Raw genomic sequence first — 12,809 nt, forward strand, 5'->3', positions numbered from 1 at the left:
TTTCTCTCTCTCTGGGCTCCTCAGTCTTCCCGGATCTCTCACGGCTTTGTCCCTGCCCCATCAGTCTCTGAATCCCAACCTCCCTCTCTCTTAGTAAGAGTGTCTCTCTCCGCCTTTGTGATCCCATGACAATGGGAGGTAAAAATAGCCCAGGGGCCGTGCTGGTGGAGATAAAAGGGAATTTGCCTTTTGTGTCCTGTGGCCAGGCTGGGGGGGCTGTGACACGTGGAGATTGCTGACATAGCTCTCCTCTGCTGACCTTGACGGTGGCAATAAAAGGGGTAGCCCAACTCCCAGCCCTCACCGTGTGCTGAGGTGGGTGATCAGGGCTGAGGTTGGAACCACAGGGTGAGGAACCCATGGGTGGGCACAAGTCTCTCTCTATCTCTGGGAAAGGATGCTCTGGTGTTTGAGTGTGTGTGTGTATGTGTGTTGGGGGCTCACCAGGGAGGCTGAGATGGGGACCCCCGAGGAATCACTGAGTATTAGGCCTTGTGGGTTTTGCATCACACCCCTGTTTGGGGTCCCTGGGTCCCTTAGTTCCTCCGTCACAGCCATCTTCCAGTGCCTGATGCCTTGGATTGCCTTGAACCTCCAAGATTTTTAGTCCCTCATCTTCCACCTCTCAGTGCCACCGCCATGATGGATGTGAGTGAACTTGGGGAGTCTGCCCGCTACCTCCGCCAGGGCTACCAGGATCTGATGAAGGTGCACACTGTCCCGTGGGATGGTAAGTGAAGGCAGAAGGGCACGGCCATGGTGTTGCCCTTATAGACTCAGACCAGGAGTGGGGAGGGGTGAAACTGAGCCCGCGGCTGAAGGGGAACTGTGGCTTCAAAGCTTTAGCCCTGGCCCTTTCCCTCAGAGTCTGGGGTCCTTAAGGGTACATTCCCTGAGACTCTGTGTACATCACTGCATGTTTGTGAGCAAGCCTTGGTTTGCTCCTCTGTAAAATGGGACAATATTCCCTGTCTCCCAGAGCGGCAGTCTGTGGCTGGAGCCCGAGGCCTCTGAGATGGGAGTGATTAGTATGCAGGCTGGTGTCCGTAAAACCTGTGCTGGAGTTATTTTTAGTGTTTTCCATAGAGCTAAAGCCAAAGACAGGAATAAAGACTACTATTTATGACCTAGTTTGCTCATAGGACAATAATAACAATAGGCAATGTGTATCAAGTGCTTATTTTGTGCCAGGCCCAGAGTGAATGACTTTCCATGCATCATCTCAATAACCTGGGAGCTGGGGACCAGGGCCAAGGCCAGTTTCATGGGTGTGCAACCTCTGCAGTTGCACAGGGCATCACCTCAGAAGGGCCTTTGTGTTTAACACTCAGCTCTCACCATATTGAAATGTTTAATGATTTAAAAACTTGTTTTTAATGTTTGCTTTTGAGAAAGCGTGTGTGGGTGGGGGAGGGGCAGAGAGCGAGGGAGACACAGAATCAGAAGCAGGCTCCAGGCTCTGAGCTGTCAGCACAGGGCCTGGTGCAGGGTTTTGAGCCCATGGAACGGTGAGATCATGACCTGAGCCAAAGTTGGATGCTTAACCGACTGAGCCACCCAGGGGCCCCAGTGTTTAATGATTTTTTAACAGGGGTGCTGCATTGTAATACTGGGGACTGAGAGTTATGTAGCTGGTCCTGAGTAAGGCACTTGGCTAGTAGTGGCAGGACAGGAAACAGAACCTGGTGGTCTGCTATCTGAGTCCATGCCTTTAACCACCATGAGATATGGGCTCCCTGAAGTTGTGGGACCAGCTGACCAGGCAAGAAGGAACACAAGCCACAGAATTAGGAGAAGTGGGTTTGGGTCTTCAGCGAAATGGGGGAGGCAGAGCTCCCCTGAGAATTATGTGCCTGATTTTGAGGCCTTCTCCATCAGGAGATGCCCGTAACATTTTGCCTTTGAGGGAACAGGCCCAGAGAGAATGAGAGTTTTCCCCGAACTTGCAGGGTAGATATGGCAAAAGCAGGAATCTGAACCCAAGTATGTAATCCAGGGTGGTGAGGGCCTATTACCTCAGTCAGGGAATCCTCTGACAAGGTCCCTATGGACCCTCCCAGCTTTGCCCTTCCAGGATCCGGGGTCTGGAAGGATCTTTGTGTACTCCTGCATCCTGACAGGGGCTCATGGGAGGGGCAGAGGTTTATGGACAAGGCTTGGGAACCCCAGTTCGATGTGCCTCAGCCTTTCTCAAAGCCCCACTCCTCTCCCCCAACCAGGGAGGAAGAGGGTCTGGGTACCTGATGAACAGGATGCCTACGTGGAGGCCGAGATCAAGTCGGAGGCAACTGGGGGCAGAGTCAATGTGGAGACCAAAGACCAGAAGGTTTGGCTCCCCTCTTCCGGGATTATCTCCTCTGCCCCCTCGGGTGCAGCTCGCTGGCGCACTGGATGAAAAAAGGGGTCTGGGAGGGCACCGGCATAAGAGACTGAGGTCAGAGGTCAGTCAACTGCTGCCCGCCTACCACCTCACCCCACGTTAAGGTCTCCTATGATACGGTCTCCCGGACAGATGCTGCTAGTGCGCGAAGCAGAGCTGCAGCCCATGAACCCGCCTCGCTTCGACTTGCTGGAGGACATGGCCATGATGACGCACCTCAACGAGGCAGCGGTGCTACACAACCTGCGCCAGCGTTATGCTCGCTGGATGATCTACGTGAGCCACGGGCCAGGCTGGGTTCGGTGGGGGTGGGGCCAAAGAGGCAGGGGCGGGGCTAGGGGAAGCGCTACTGCATGGTGGGGAGTTGGCGGGGAGGGGGGGGAGGAGCAAGGAGCAGGGCTAGAGGTGGGACAGCGTGAGGTCTTGTCGCTGTGAAGGCGGGGCCCCGGGCTGGGGCGGGGCTAGAGGAGGTTCGGCTACCAGAGTGTAGGGGCGGAGCTGCAGCTAGACGCTTGGGCTTGGCAATGTGGAGGTGGGGCTACGGGCTGCGGGGCCGGAGTAAGGGCTGGGGCGGGTAGGACAGCCACAGAGCGTATGGCAGGGCACTTTAAGTGATTCCTTGGGGAATATTGGAAGGGTCATGGTTTCGTGAGGGCTGGGGATTGAGGATGGGAACTTGGCCTTCAATAACCCATTTTATAATCTCTCCTCAGACATACTCGGGCCTCTTCTGTGTCACCATCAACCCCTACAAATGGCTCCCGGTCTACACGGCCTCCGTGGTGGCTGCTTACAAGGGAAAGCGCCGCTCGGAGGCCCCACCCCACATATATGCAGTGGCAGATAATGCCTACAATGACATGCTGCGCAGTAAGAGCCGCCTTGACTCCTCTCCCTCACCTAAGACCTCCACCCCTGCTCCAGGGAGGCCTCTGTAAAAGGACCCCTTTCCCTCCACTTGCACTGCTTTCCTTTTGATGCTGCTGGACACTCTAGCGTAGCATTCTGTCTCTCGAAGTGGGAGCCGACCACTGTCTGGATGATCCCACCTCGTCCTTCCCATTTCTGGCCCTGGGTGGTGGAGGGGTTGCCCCAGTGCCACAGATACCCAAAGTGTTCTACTCCTGACTGACTGGTTTCTCACCTTGGCTAACTTGTCTATCTCTTCCCCTTTCCTCCAGACCGAGAGAACCAGTCCATGCTGATCACGTGAGTGTGGGGCTCTGGGGGTGTGGTGGGAAATGCTGACCACCTGGAAGGAGGGGAGTGGAACTAAAATCATTTCCCAGAGTTGAGTCCAAAGTGCTTAGGGTAGGGCTTTTACCACCTGGATCTGGTATCCTTCTGAAGCTAAATTAGAGCATTTTCTCTGCCCCTATTCTGGGCAGATGCATTATGGGGTGGTGGACAGGGAAGGGATACCCAAACACCAGAGTGATCACCAGCCCTGATAGTCCCTCTTCCCAGGGCCTGGAATCTTCTCCCACCTTAATCTTTGGGGAATTATGATTCTGGCTCAAGGGGAGGGAGGAGATTACTTTCCCTTTCTTTCTTACAGTCTCCTTATTTCTGAATCTTATTTTGATGTTTCATTTGCCCCCCTGGGAAAGTGGTAGAGTTCATGTCCAAGTTCATGTCCAGCCAAGCCAATATGGATATTGTGTATGAGTGTGTGTGTGTGTGTGAGTGCAGCCTGGTGGTTAAAAGCAAGGCCTTTAAAACCAGAAGGACCTGGGTTCAAGTTCTTACATATCCACTTTCTGCTGGTACCCTTGGGCCCCTGAGTCTCATCAACAAAGGCAGAACAATCCTACTTACTTATCATACAGAGCTTTAAGGAGTTAGTGAGTTAACATATGTGCCTGGCACACACCAGGGACATTTATGTGACTTCCCTGAGTCCCATTTCCTTACCCCTAAAATGGGGGTGATAGTAGTGCTTGCTTTACAGGGTTTCTAAGGCTTAAATGAGCCAATATAGGTAAAGCACTTGGCCTGGTATCTGGCATGAAATTAGTGCTCAGTAGACAGTGACATCATCATATGTGTTCTCATCTCACAGGGATGTTCTATGCTGGCTTGCTTTTACACAACCCAGCACCTCTGAGGGTTGATCTCTTCTGGAGAGTGTTGGGTTGGGGGTCTTGAGTTGGGAGCTGGGTGTGGCGGGGAGACAGAGTAGCCTTGCTTGAGGGGTGGGGTGTTGGGGGATGGGAGGAATTAGGGTGACCAGATGGGCTTTGGTGACTCATGTTTGTATCGTCTAAGCGGAGAGTCGGGGGCCGGTAAGACGGTTAACACCAAGAGGGTCATTCAGTACTTTGCCATCGTCGCTGCCCTGGGAGATGGGCCGGGCAAGAAGGCCGTAAGACTCGCCCATGCGGGCTCTGCTCCCCACTGCTTCTCACTGTTTTTCTTTTCTTTCTCTTCTTCTTCTTCTTCTTTTTTTTTTTTTTTTTAATTCCTTTTAAAAAAGTTGATTCCCCAGAGCCTCTAGCCCTGCCTGAGCCTCCCACCCTGGTGGCGGACTCTGGCCTGAGCAAGGCTTGACCAAGAGAAAGGCTGTGACTGCCCTTCCACATCGTGTGACCCAATTCTGGGCCTGCCTCAGTGTTTCTATCTGTAACACACAGGGGTGGGACCACAGCTATTCCTAAACGCTTTATATAATTTCCCTTTCCATCATGACCTTCATATCTTGAAAAAGTTTACCAAACAAGCTTTTACTATGAAGTGATTTTTTTTCTTGGTTTTTGTGCAGCAAAGACATCGTTACCTGCTGTCAATCAAAAAGCAGGCTTATATGGAGTTTAACCAGAGCCAACAGCATTTGGCATTCCTAACACCCAGAGTTAGGGGGCAATTTCTCACCCTGTGATTTCTGTACAGATTTTTGAAATTTCTGAAACAGTGGGGGACCAATGTTTTGTTTTGTTTTTGTTCTCCAAGTATTACATCCATTCCTAGCCCCCAAGACCAGCTGTTCAGAGCTCTATGTGTGTCCCTCCACCCCAAAATGGACTGTCTTTTCTTTCCAGAAGCCCTAAGCCACCTTCTACACAGCCCCCACTCCTGGTCCTCTTAAGCCTTGCTTTATTCTGGGGCATTTTTCTTTCTTCTTTTTCTTTTCTTTTTTTCCATTTAAAGTTGTTTTTATTTTTTCTTTTTCCCCCATTTGATTTTCTTGTGTGGCTTTTTTCTTTCTTTTTTTTCCCTTTCAGTTTTGTTTTTTGTTGTTGTGGTAGTTGTTTTGTTTTTGCTGTTGACTTTTTGGTGCTTTTTGCTCCCTCTCTTCCCTACCCCATTTTTGAACCCCCACAGTGTCTCTGAGGATGCTGCAGAAAGTTGGGGCTTGGTCCAGTAACAGGAACGGAGGGCAGGGAGAGGGCCAGAGCTGGCAGGGGTGCAGCTAAGAAGGGCGGGGCAGGAAGGAGCCCTGCATGGTGGAGTGTATGTGGGGTGTCAGGCAAGACAGGTAGAAAGAAAGGCTGGCTCACAGGGTCTATGGATGCTGGAACTTCAGAGCCTTAGCCGCCCTCCCCTCAGCCCCAAATTTGACCACATCTGCCGTAGAGAGCCCTGTTCAAAAGGCCTGGACCTGAGTGTGTGGGGTGGAGCTCAGTGGGAGGGGCTCTTGCCATTTCCCTCCTGCCTCCATCCCTCTAACAGTGTCTCTGGGGGGATTTTTAAGTCTTGGGCTCCCTGGAGGTGAGCGAATAACCAAAGTCCCCTGGTGGCCTGGCACCTGTCACTCTAGAATCCATTCCTTCCTTTCTCTCCCTTTCTTCCCAGGCTGTAGGGAGCCAGGGTGGGGAAGGGAAGGAAAAGGACACAGAGGAGAGACAAGGATGAGGCTAGAAGAGTAAGAGAGGGAAACCTCCTCAATTCAGCAAGTCCCTCTAGATGAGACATATGGTGTCTGTGGTGTCATGGGAGGCAGGATGCCTGGGCTCAGTTCCTGCTCTGCCCCTCACCATGTGGCCTGGAGATCACTTCCCTGCTCTTAGTTTCCTCATTTGCAAATTAAGGCTAATAATATGCGCCTGACAGGGCTATTTTGTCTATCAGCTGTATAGTCAAGGTGCAGCCCATCACAGTACAATGGAGAAGTGTAAAGAAGGGCTCTCACAGTGGGAGGTGAGGGGTAAAAAGGGTCGATCAGAAAGAGGGCTCTTCTAGCCTCAGAGCATCAGGGACACGGAAGGGACATTTGAGCTGGGGTCTGAAGAGGAGTAGACTTCAGTCAGGAAGCTCCAGGGTTTAGGGGGAGGGGCCACCGGATATGGGAGATATGGGAGGGGGAGGCACATGGAAGAGGCCAGAGACAGCTGGAGGAGGGGAAGGGCTGCCAGTAGGAGACCCTGAGACATAGCCCCTTGCCTCAGGTGCCTGATTAGGGCCAGGCTTGCTCCCACTTTCTAGCATTTCTCCTTCTAACAGTGCTGACAGGGTTGGGCATGGGGAGTGGGGTTGGGGGCTACATGTTTGGGTGTCTAACAGTCTGTCCTGCTAACCACTGCCACCCTCCCCTAGCCTGGCGAGACCTCATAGTTTCTAATGGCATCTTCCTTCTCTCTCCAGCAATTTCTGGCCACAAAGACTGGGGTAAGTGTGGGGCCAGTGCTAGTGGGGGCAGACAATAATAATGAGCCCTGGGAGGTCCCTTCCCTTTCCCCACCAGAGGTGGTCCAGGATTCGCTGATACGCAGGACCATCAGGTACCCTGGTCTCCTAGTTGGTAGCACCAGGACTGACAGACCCGTCATCCTGTTGTCACCAGGGCACCCTCGAGGATCAAATCATCGAGGCCAATCCTGCCATGGAGGCTTTTGGCAACGCCAAGACCCTGCGGAATGACAACTCATCCCGCTTTGTGAGTGGCCATGGTGGGAGAGGTGGGTGGGGATGGGCAGCAGGGAGGTAAAGGGCCCTGACTGACGCTGCTCCTCTGCCCACAGGGCAAATTCATCCGCATTCACTTTGGTCCCTCTGGGAAGCTGGCATCTGCAGATATTGACAGCTGTGAGTCAAGGGGAGGGTGGGGAACAGAGGCTTGCGCCTTTCTGCTCTGACTGAGCATCCATCCTCAAATCTTTGGGGCTACCACCTGTTCCAGGCACTTCTCTCCATCCCCTGGCCACCGCCCAGCCCCTACCACCTTACTGTCCCCTGCAACATTCCATCCACTATGGTCTCTGAGCCTCCATTCCTCTGCTTGATCTTCCCAGCCAGAGTGATATTTTCTCAGATATGAATTTGACCACATTATGTTTCTGTTTAAAAACCTTTTGTAGATCCCATTACCTGATCTTTATTTTTTATTTTTAAACTATTTATTTATCTTGAGAGAGGGAGGGAGAGAGAAAGAGAGGGAATGGGAGCAGGGGAGGAGCAGAGAGAGAGAGGGAGAGAAAGAGAATCCCAAGCAGGCTCTGCTGCCAGCATAGAGCCCAATGTGGGGCTCAAACTCATGAACCGTGAGATCATGACCTGAGCCAAAATCAAGAGTCGGACACTTAACCGCTACCCAGGTGCCCCCTGTTACCTTAGGATGGAGACCCGAATCCTTGTTGGGCCAGCCAGGCTCCTTGTGATTGGATCCTTACCCCACCTCAGTTCTTTCTCTGGCCTCCAATAGGGCAGGCCTGTGACCACCCCCCACACCACCCCATCCTCCCTGGAAGCCTGCCCTCCCACTTTTTGCCCATCCCACCTGGCCCAGCCCCACTGCACAGACACCAGGGCCCAGGCTGCATGCACAGAGAGGCCCCTACACTGACCACTCCCCACCTTGGGATGCATCACCAGATCCCGATGGATAAGCACAGACATGTGATGACCAGAGAATGTTGTAATTCACTCCTTGACTCATTCCTTTGCAAACACATGGAAACTCCGCTTCACCCACACACTGACATGCTAGCTCTGCTCTGGAGGGAAGCAGTGTGGTCTGTGGATGAAGGGATGAAAGCATAGATGAAAGAAGGACATATGAAGACCCCTGCCCATAGACATGCAGACCTGCAGACACACACACCCCCACCCTGTGACACCTGCGTGATAGACACTTTTCAGTACATGTTGGCATGTGTGTGGATACAGTGCCTCTCTACACACCCCTGAGACAACTTCCCCCACCCCTTCAGCTCTATTGGGGTGACCCACTCTGGGGAGGTACAGGCAGAAGGTAGGCTAGTGCCCCTCTTTTCCCCAGATCTCCTGGAGAAGTCGCGAGTGATCTTCCAGCTGCCTGGTGAGCGTGGTTACCATGTCTACTACCAGATCCTCTCGGGGAAGAAGCCAGAGCTGCAGGGTGAGGGCCAGGGGTGGATGAAAGGGGAGTCAGAGCCCACGGGGCTGGGTGGGACTGCCCCTCCACTCCTTAGCTGGGACTCCTAGTTACTGCTGAGCTCTCTCCTTGTACTGGAGAATAGGCCCCTAGTGTCATGGCCCTGGCAAGGTTGTCCCTCATTCTGTCCTGAGACTGGAGAGGCCCCATCCAGCACCAAGGGGGAAGCAGTGGCTCTGTCTAGGCCCAGCTATGCACTCTTACAAGCCCCTCAAGGACAGAGTGTGGTTTTCCCTGTGCCCTAGCACCCTGCATAGTGACTGGGCACATTCCTCAGAGAACCATAAAGAAAGAAAAGCCACAGGCCTGGGGGAGGGGGTGAGAAACTCAGCTACACAGAAGTCCTGGGAGGGCCCTAGAGTCCCCTGCCTGGGTGGCCCCTAGAACCTTCCATGCTGGGATGGGAGGGAAGGAGAATCACTGGGTGAATGCAGCCAAACCCACCGTGCTTCTCCGCATGTCTCCCAGATATGCTGCTTCTGTCGATGAACCCCTACGACTACCACTTCTGCAGCCAGGGTGTCATCACTGTGGACAACATGAATGACGGCGAGGAGCTCATGGCCACTGATGTAGGTCTCTGGTGGGAGAGAGGCGGGTCGGGGCGCCTGCAGTGTGCGGATGTGTGAGGCTGGGGGAGGTCAGGGAGCAATTCCAGTGCCCTTAGCTCAGCTGGCCCCTAGAGAAGCCCAGACTTCTCTGATCCTTCTGTCCCCTGCCACAGCATGCCATGGACATCCTGGGCTTCAGCGTGGATGAGAAGTGTGCCTGCTATAAGATCGTGGGGGCCCTCCTGCACTTCGGCAACATGAAGTTCAAGCAGAAGCAGCGGGAGGAACAGGCTGAGGCTGACGGCACTGAAAGTGAGGGGGCCTGACCCTGGCCTGACCTGGTCATCATCTTGACCCTGATTCTAGTGTCCTGTCCATGACCGTTAACCTTAACCCTTGTCCACAGCCTTTGATTTAAGTCTTACCTGGCCTTGATTGTAACCCCTGATTTCTCAATCCCAGACCCTCACCCTTCTGAGCCATACAGTTTGCCTGCTCTGAACTCAACCTCTCCCTGCCTCCCTCTTCTAACTCCAGGCAGAGGCCAGTAGCACCCCCAGGTGCCCATATTCTTGCCCTCCTCCTCCTTCACCACCCCCCTGCTGTGTGCCCTGCCAGGTGCTGACAAGGCTGCCTACCTGATGGGGGTCAGCAGTGGGGACCTCCTTAAAGGCCTTCTGCACCCCCGAGTGCGTGTGGGGAACGAGTACGTGACCAAGGGCCAGAGTGTGGAGCAGGTGAGCTGTTTGCAGGCCAGGGCTCACCTGGAGACAGTGGAGCAGGGTACCCTCCTTGCCAGGTCCCAGCCCAGCCTCTCCACACCTCCAGGTGGTGTTTGCCGTGGGGGCTCTGGCCAAGGCCACCTATGACCGGCTGTTCCGGTGGCTGGTGTCACGGATCAACCAGACCCTGGACACCAAGCTGCCCCGTCAGTTCTTCATTGGGGTCCTGGACATCGCTGGTTTTGAGATCTTTGAGGTGAGAGCGGGCCCACACCCCTGGGCTCTGTTCTCTCCAAGGCAGAGGACCATGGGTGGGTGGGGGCCAGAGCCCCGGGACTCTGCCTGGAGGTGGCGGTGAAGTCGCGCACATCCCCGTTCCTCCATGGGTCTCCCCGTGCGTATCTGATGAGCCTGGCACCTCCCTCTATAGTTCAACAGCTTTGAGCAGCTGTGCATCAACTTCACCAATGAGAAGCTCCAGCAGTTCTTCAACCAGCACATGTTCGTGCTGGAGCAGGAGGAGTACAAACGGGAGGGCATCGACTGGGTCTTCATCGACTTCGGCCTGGACCTGCAACCCTGCATTGACCTCATTGAGAAGGTGGGGCCTAGAGCAAGACCACTGCAAGGGGAGGGGGATGGGGGTGTGGCAAGTGAGCAAGAATGAGCGTGTGCCGGCTTGTGAGCGAGCGTGTGCAAGCACCCGTGTATGTGTGCAGTGGTGCATCGATGTGAGCTTGCGTATGTGAGTGTGGCTCTGTGTCTCTGTTCGTGTGTGTGAATGGCAGCGCATGCATGGGTGTGAATAGATTTGTTGGAGGTTGTGTGAATGTGTGTTGGTGGGTACGTGAGTGTGCACCCAGCACTGTGGCCAACAGCCTGTCATGGGCACACACGATTTTGCAGTTCATGAGGGCCTACTGCAGCCACAATCTCACCGGACCTGCCTGGGGTAGGCAGGGGAGAGTATGTCTGCTAATTTATTTGATTGATTGTATCTATTTCCCTGTTGTACAAAGACTGCAAGAAAGAAAAATCAAAGAAAATCTGAAAACTCAGGAGTAAAGGGAAAAAAATTATATATTTGCCCCCTAACCCTACTACAGCCTGTATCTTGGCACTTTGGTTAAGTTGCCTCCAAACCCTTTATCCTGGACGTGCATTTTCTTTTATAGACTCAGACTCATATCCCATCTTGTTCTCTGAAAATGTATTTTTAACATTGAACATTGCTGAAGAAGCCACAAGAGTTCATGCAGCAGGTGATTTTTATGCATTTCTGTGTCCTGCTTTTGCATAGTTGGGTGGTCAACAGTTTTTGCTGTGAGATCAGCACTGAAAGTATTCATTTCAACACTTAGTAGGTTAGGAAATTGAGGTCTAAGGGCCTCCCTGCTAGTAAGTGAGGAAGCCAAAATTTGAACTCAGCCGCCTTTTTTCCCCCTTTTATTGTGTGTGTGTGTGTGTGTGAGAGAGAGAGAGAGAGAGACAGACAGACAGACAGACAGACAGACTACAGACATCAGGAGGTGGGTGGGTACAGAGATTCCAGTTTGAGTTTGTGCACCTGTGAGCAAAGAGGATGACCCAGAGCTGCAAATCATGCGAAGGGAGTTCAAAGCCAAGAAACAAACTTCTCTTTTGGAAGACAGGACTCCTGGGTACCCATCTGGTTTCTGTCCCTCCCAGCAATGGCTGAAGTTGGGGGACTGGGAAGGCTTCCAGAAGGAGGGGTTCCAAGATATGGGATCTGGCCCAGTCAGGATGGGATGGCTTGATGATGGCCCTTCAAACTTGTTCCCTATCCCCAGCCACTGGGCATCCTGTCCATCCTGGAGGAGGAGTGCATGTTCCCCAAGGCCTCAGACGCCAGCTTCCGGGCCAAGCTCTATGATAACCATGCAGGAAAGTCACCCAATTTCCAGCAGCCACGGCCTGACAAGAAGCGCAAATACCAGGCCCACTTTGAGGTGGTCCACTATGCGGGCGTGGTAGGTGCCTGTTGGAATCCCAACCCTTGACCCGCTTCTTCCCTTCTCCTGGTTCCCCAACCTTGCTCAGCACCTGTCTGGTCTCTGCCAGGTGCCTTACAGCATTGTGGGCTGGCTGGAGAAAAACAAAGATCCGCTAAATGAGACTGTGGTCCCTATCTTCCAAAAGTCGCAGAACAAGCTCTTAGCCACCCTCTATGAGAACTATGCAGGGTCCTGCTCCAGTGAGTACAGAGGGACAAGGTCACCATTCTATAGGGCACTCACGGAGTGACGTCCCCCGGAGTGACTGGTCCCATGTCTCTCCTAGCCGAGCCCCCCAAGTCTGGGGTGAAAGAGAAGCGTAAGAAGGCAGCATCTTTCCAGACGGTGTCCCAGCTGCACAAGGTGAGGCCCAGTCGGGGCCCCATGCAGGCCCTCACCTGCCAGTCTCCAGCCCCATCCCTGGTCCCTGCTCTGTCCCCTGCACCCTGGGCGGGCGGCTGTTAAGACTTGCAGTGATGTTTAACTCCTCTCTTGTGAACATCACAGCAAGTCTGTGCTGCTTCCCGTCCGCACGCTGCCTGGGCAGGGTTTGGGGGGGAATGGGGTGGGAGCCACGGGGCCTGTGGGAGGCATGGCGATTGGATGGGGGAGTGAAGACTTAGGCGACTGACAGGGCCCCAGTCAAACAGAAGAGGGAAGAGGGTCCCAAGGAACAGTGGAAGGACAGATGTGCAGAGGCATGCTTAGACGCCTGGCTCACCAGTCCTCAGCAGGCTGATCCACTATGGTTTCCAATTCTGCTTCTTGCCCCTCTTGTGCTTTCTCCCCTCT

The 12,809-nt window shown here is 53.6% G+C and overlaps 1 protein-coding gene across 5 annotated transcripts in view; it reads left to right on the plus strand.

The window, feature by feature from the left end:
* The window catches only part of MYH7B (myosin heavy chain 7B), a 42,174-nt gene that overhangs the window by 17,612 nt on the left and 11,753 nt on the right, over positions 1-12,809 (plus strand). For 2 of the 5 annotated variants that reach the window (XM_060616246.3, XM_060616240.3), the window contains exons 3-20: positions 630-730; positions 2,220-2,326; positions 2,513-2,656; positions 3,094-3,250; positions 3,562-3,589; positions 4,649-4,745; positions 6,962-6,985; positions 7,161-7,253; positions 7,339-7,402; positions 8,595-8,693; positions 9,198-9,301; positions 9,454-9,592; positions 9,899-10,017; positions 10,109-10,258; positions 10,433-10,603; positions 11,814-11,993; positions 12,085-12,217; positions 12,304-12,380. In XM_060616246.3, coding sequence (XP_060472229.1) covers positions 630-730; positions 2,220-2,326; positions 2,513-2,656; positions 3,094-3,250; positions 3,562-3,589; positions 4,649-4,745; positions 6,962-6,985; positions 7,161-7,253; positions 7,339-7,402; positions 8,595-8,693; positions 9,198-9,301; positions 9,454-9,592; positions 9,899-10,017; positions 10,109-10,258; positions 10,433-10,603; positions 11,814-11,993; positions 12,085-12,217; positions 12,304-12,380 — 1,987 coding nt within the window. Of the gene's footprint in view, positions 1-294; positions 316-624; positions 731-2,219; positions 2,327-2,512; positions 2,657-3,093; positions 3,251-3,561; positions 3,590-4,648; positions 4,746-6,961; positions 6,986-7,160; positions 7,254-7,338; positions 7,403-8,594; positions 8,694-9,197; positions 9,302-9,453; positions 9,593-9,898; positions 10,018-10,108; positions 10,259-10,432; positions 10,604-11,813; positions 11,994-12,084; positions 12,218-12,303; positions 12,381-12,809 lie in introns of those variants that run through there. The other 3 variants (XM_060616271.3, XM_060616273.3, XM_060616280.3) reach the window with 3 other exon arrangements.

This window comes from Panthera onca, chromosome A3, assembly GCF_046562875.1.
Source record: "Panthera onca isolate mPanOnc1 chromosome A3, mPanOnc1 haplotype 2, whole genome shotgun sequence".
Lineage (NCBI taxonomy): Eukaryota > Metazoa > Chordata > Mammalia > Carnivora > Felidae > Panthera > Panthera onca.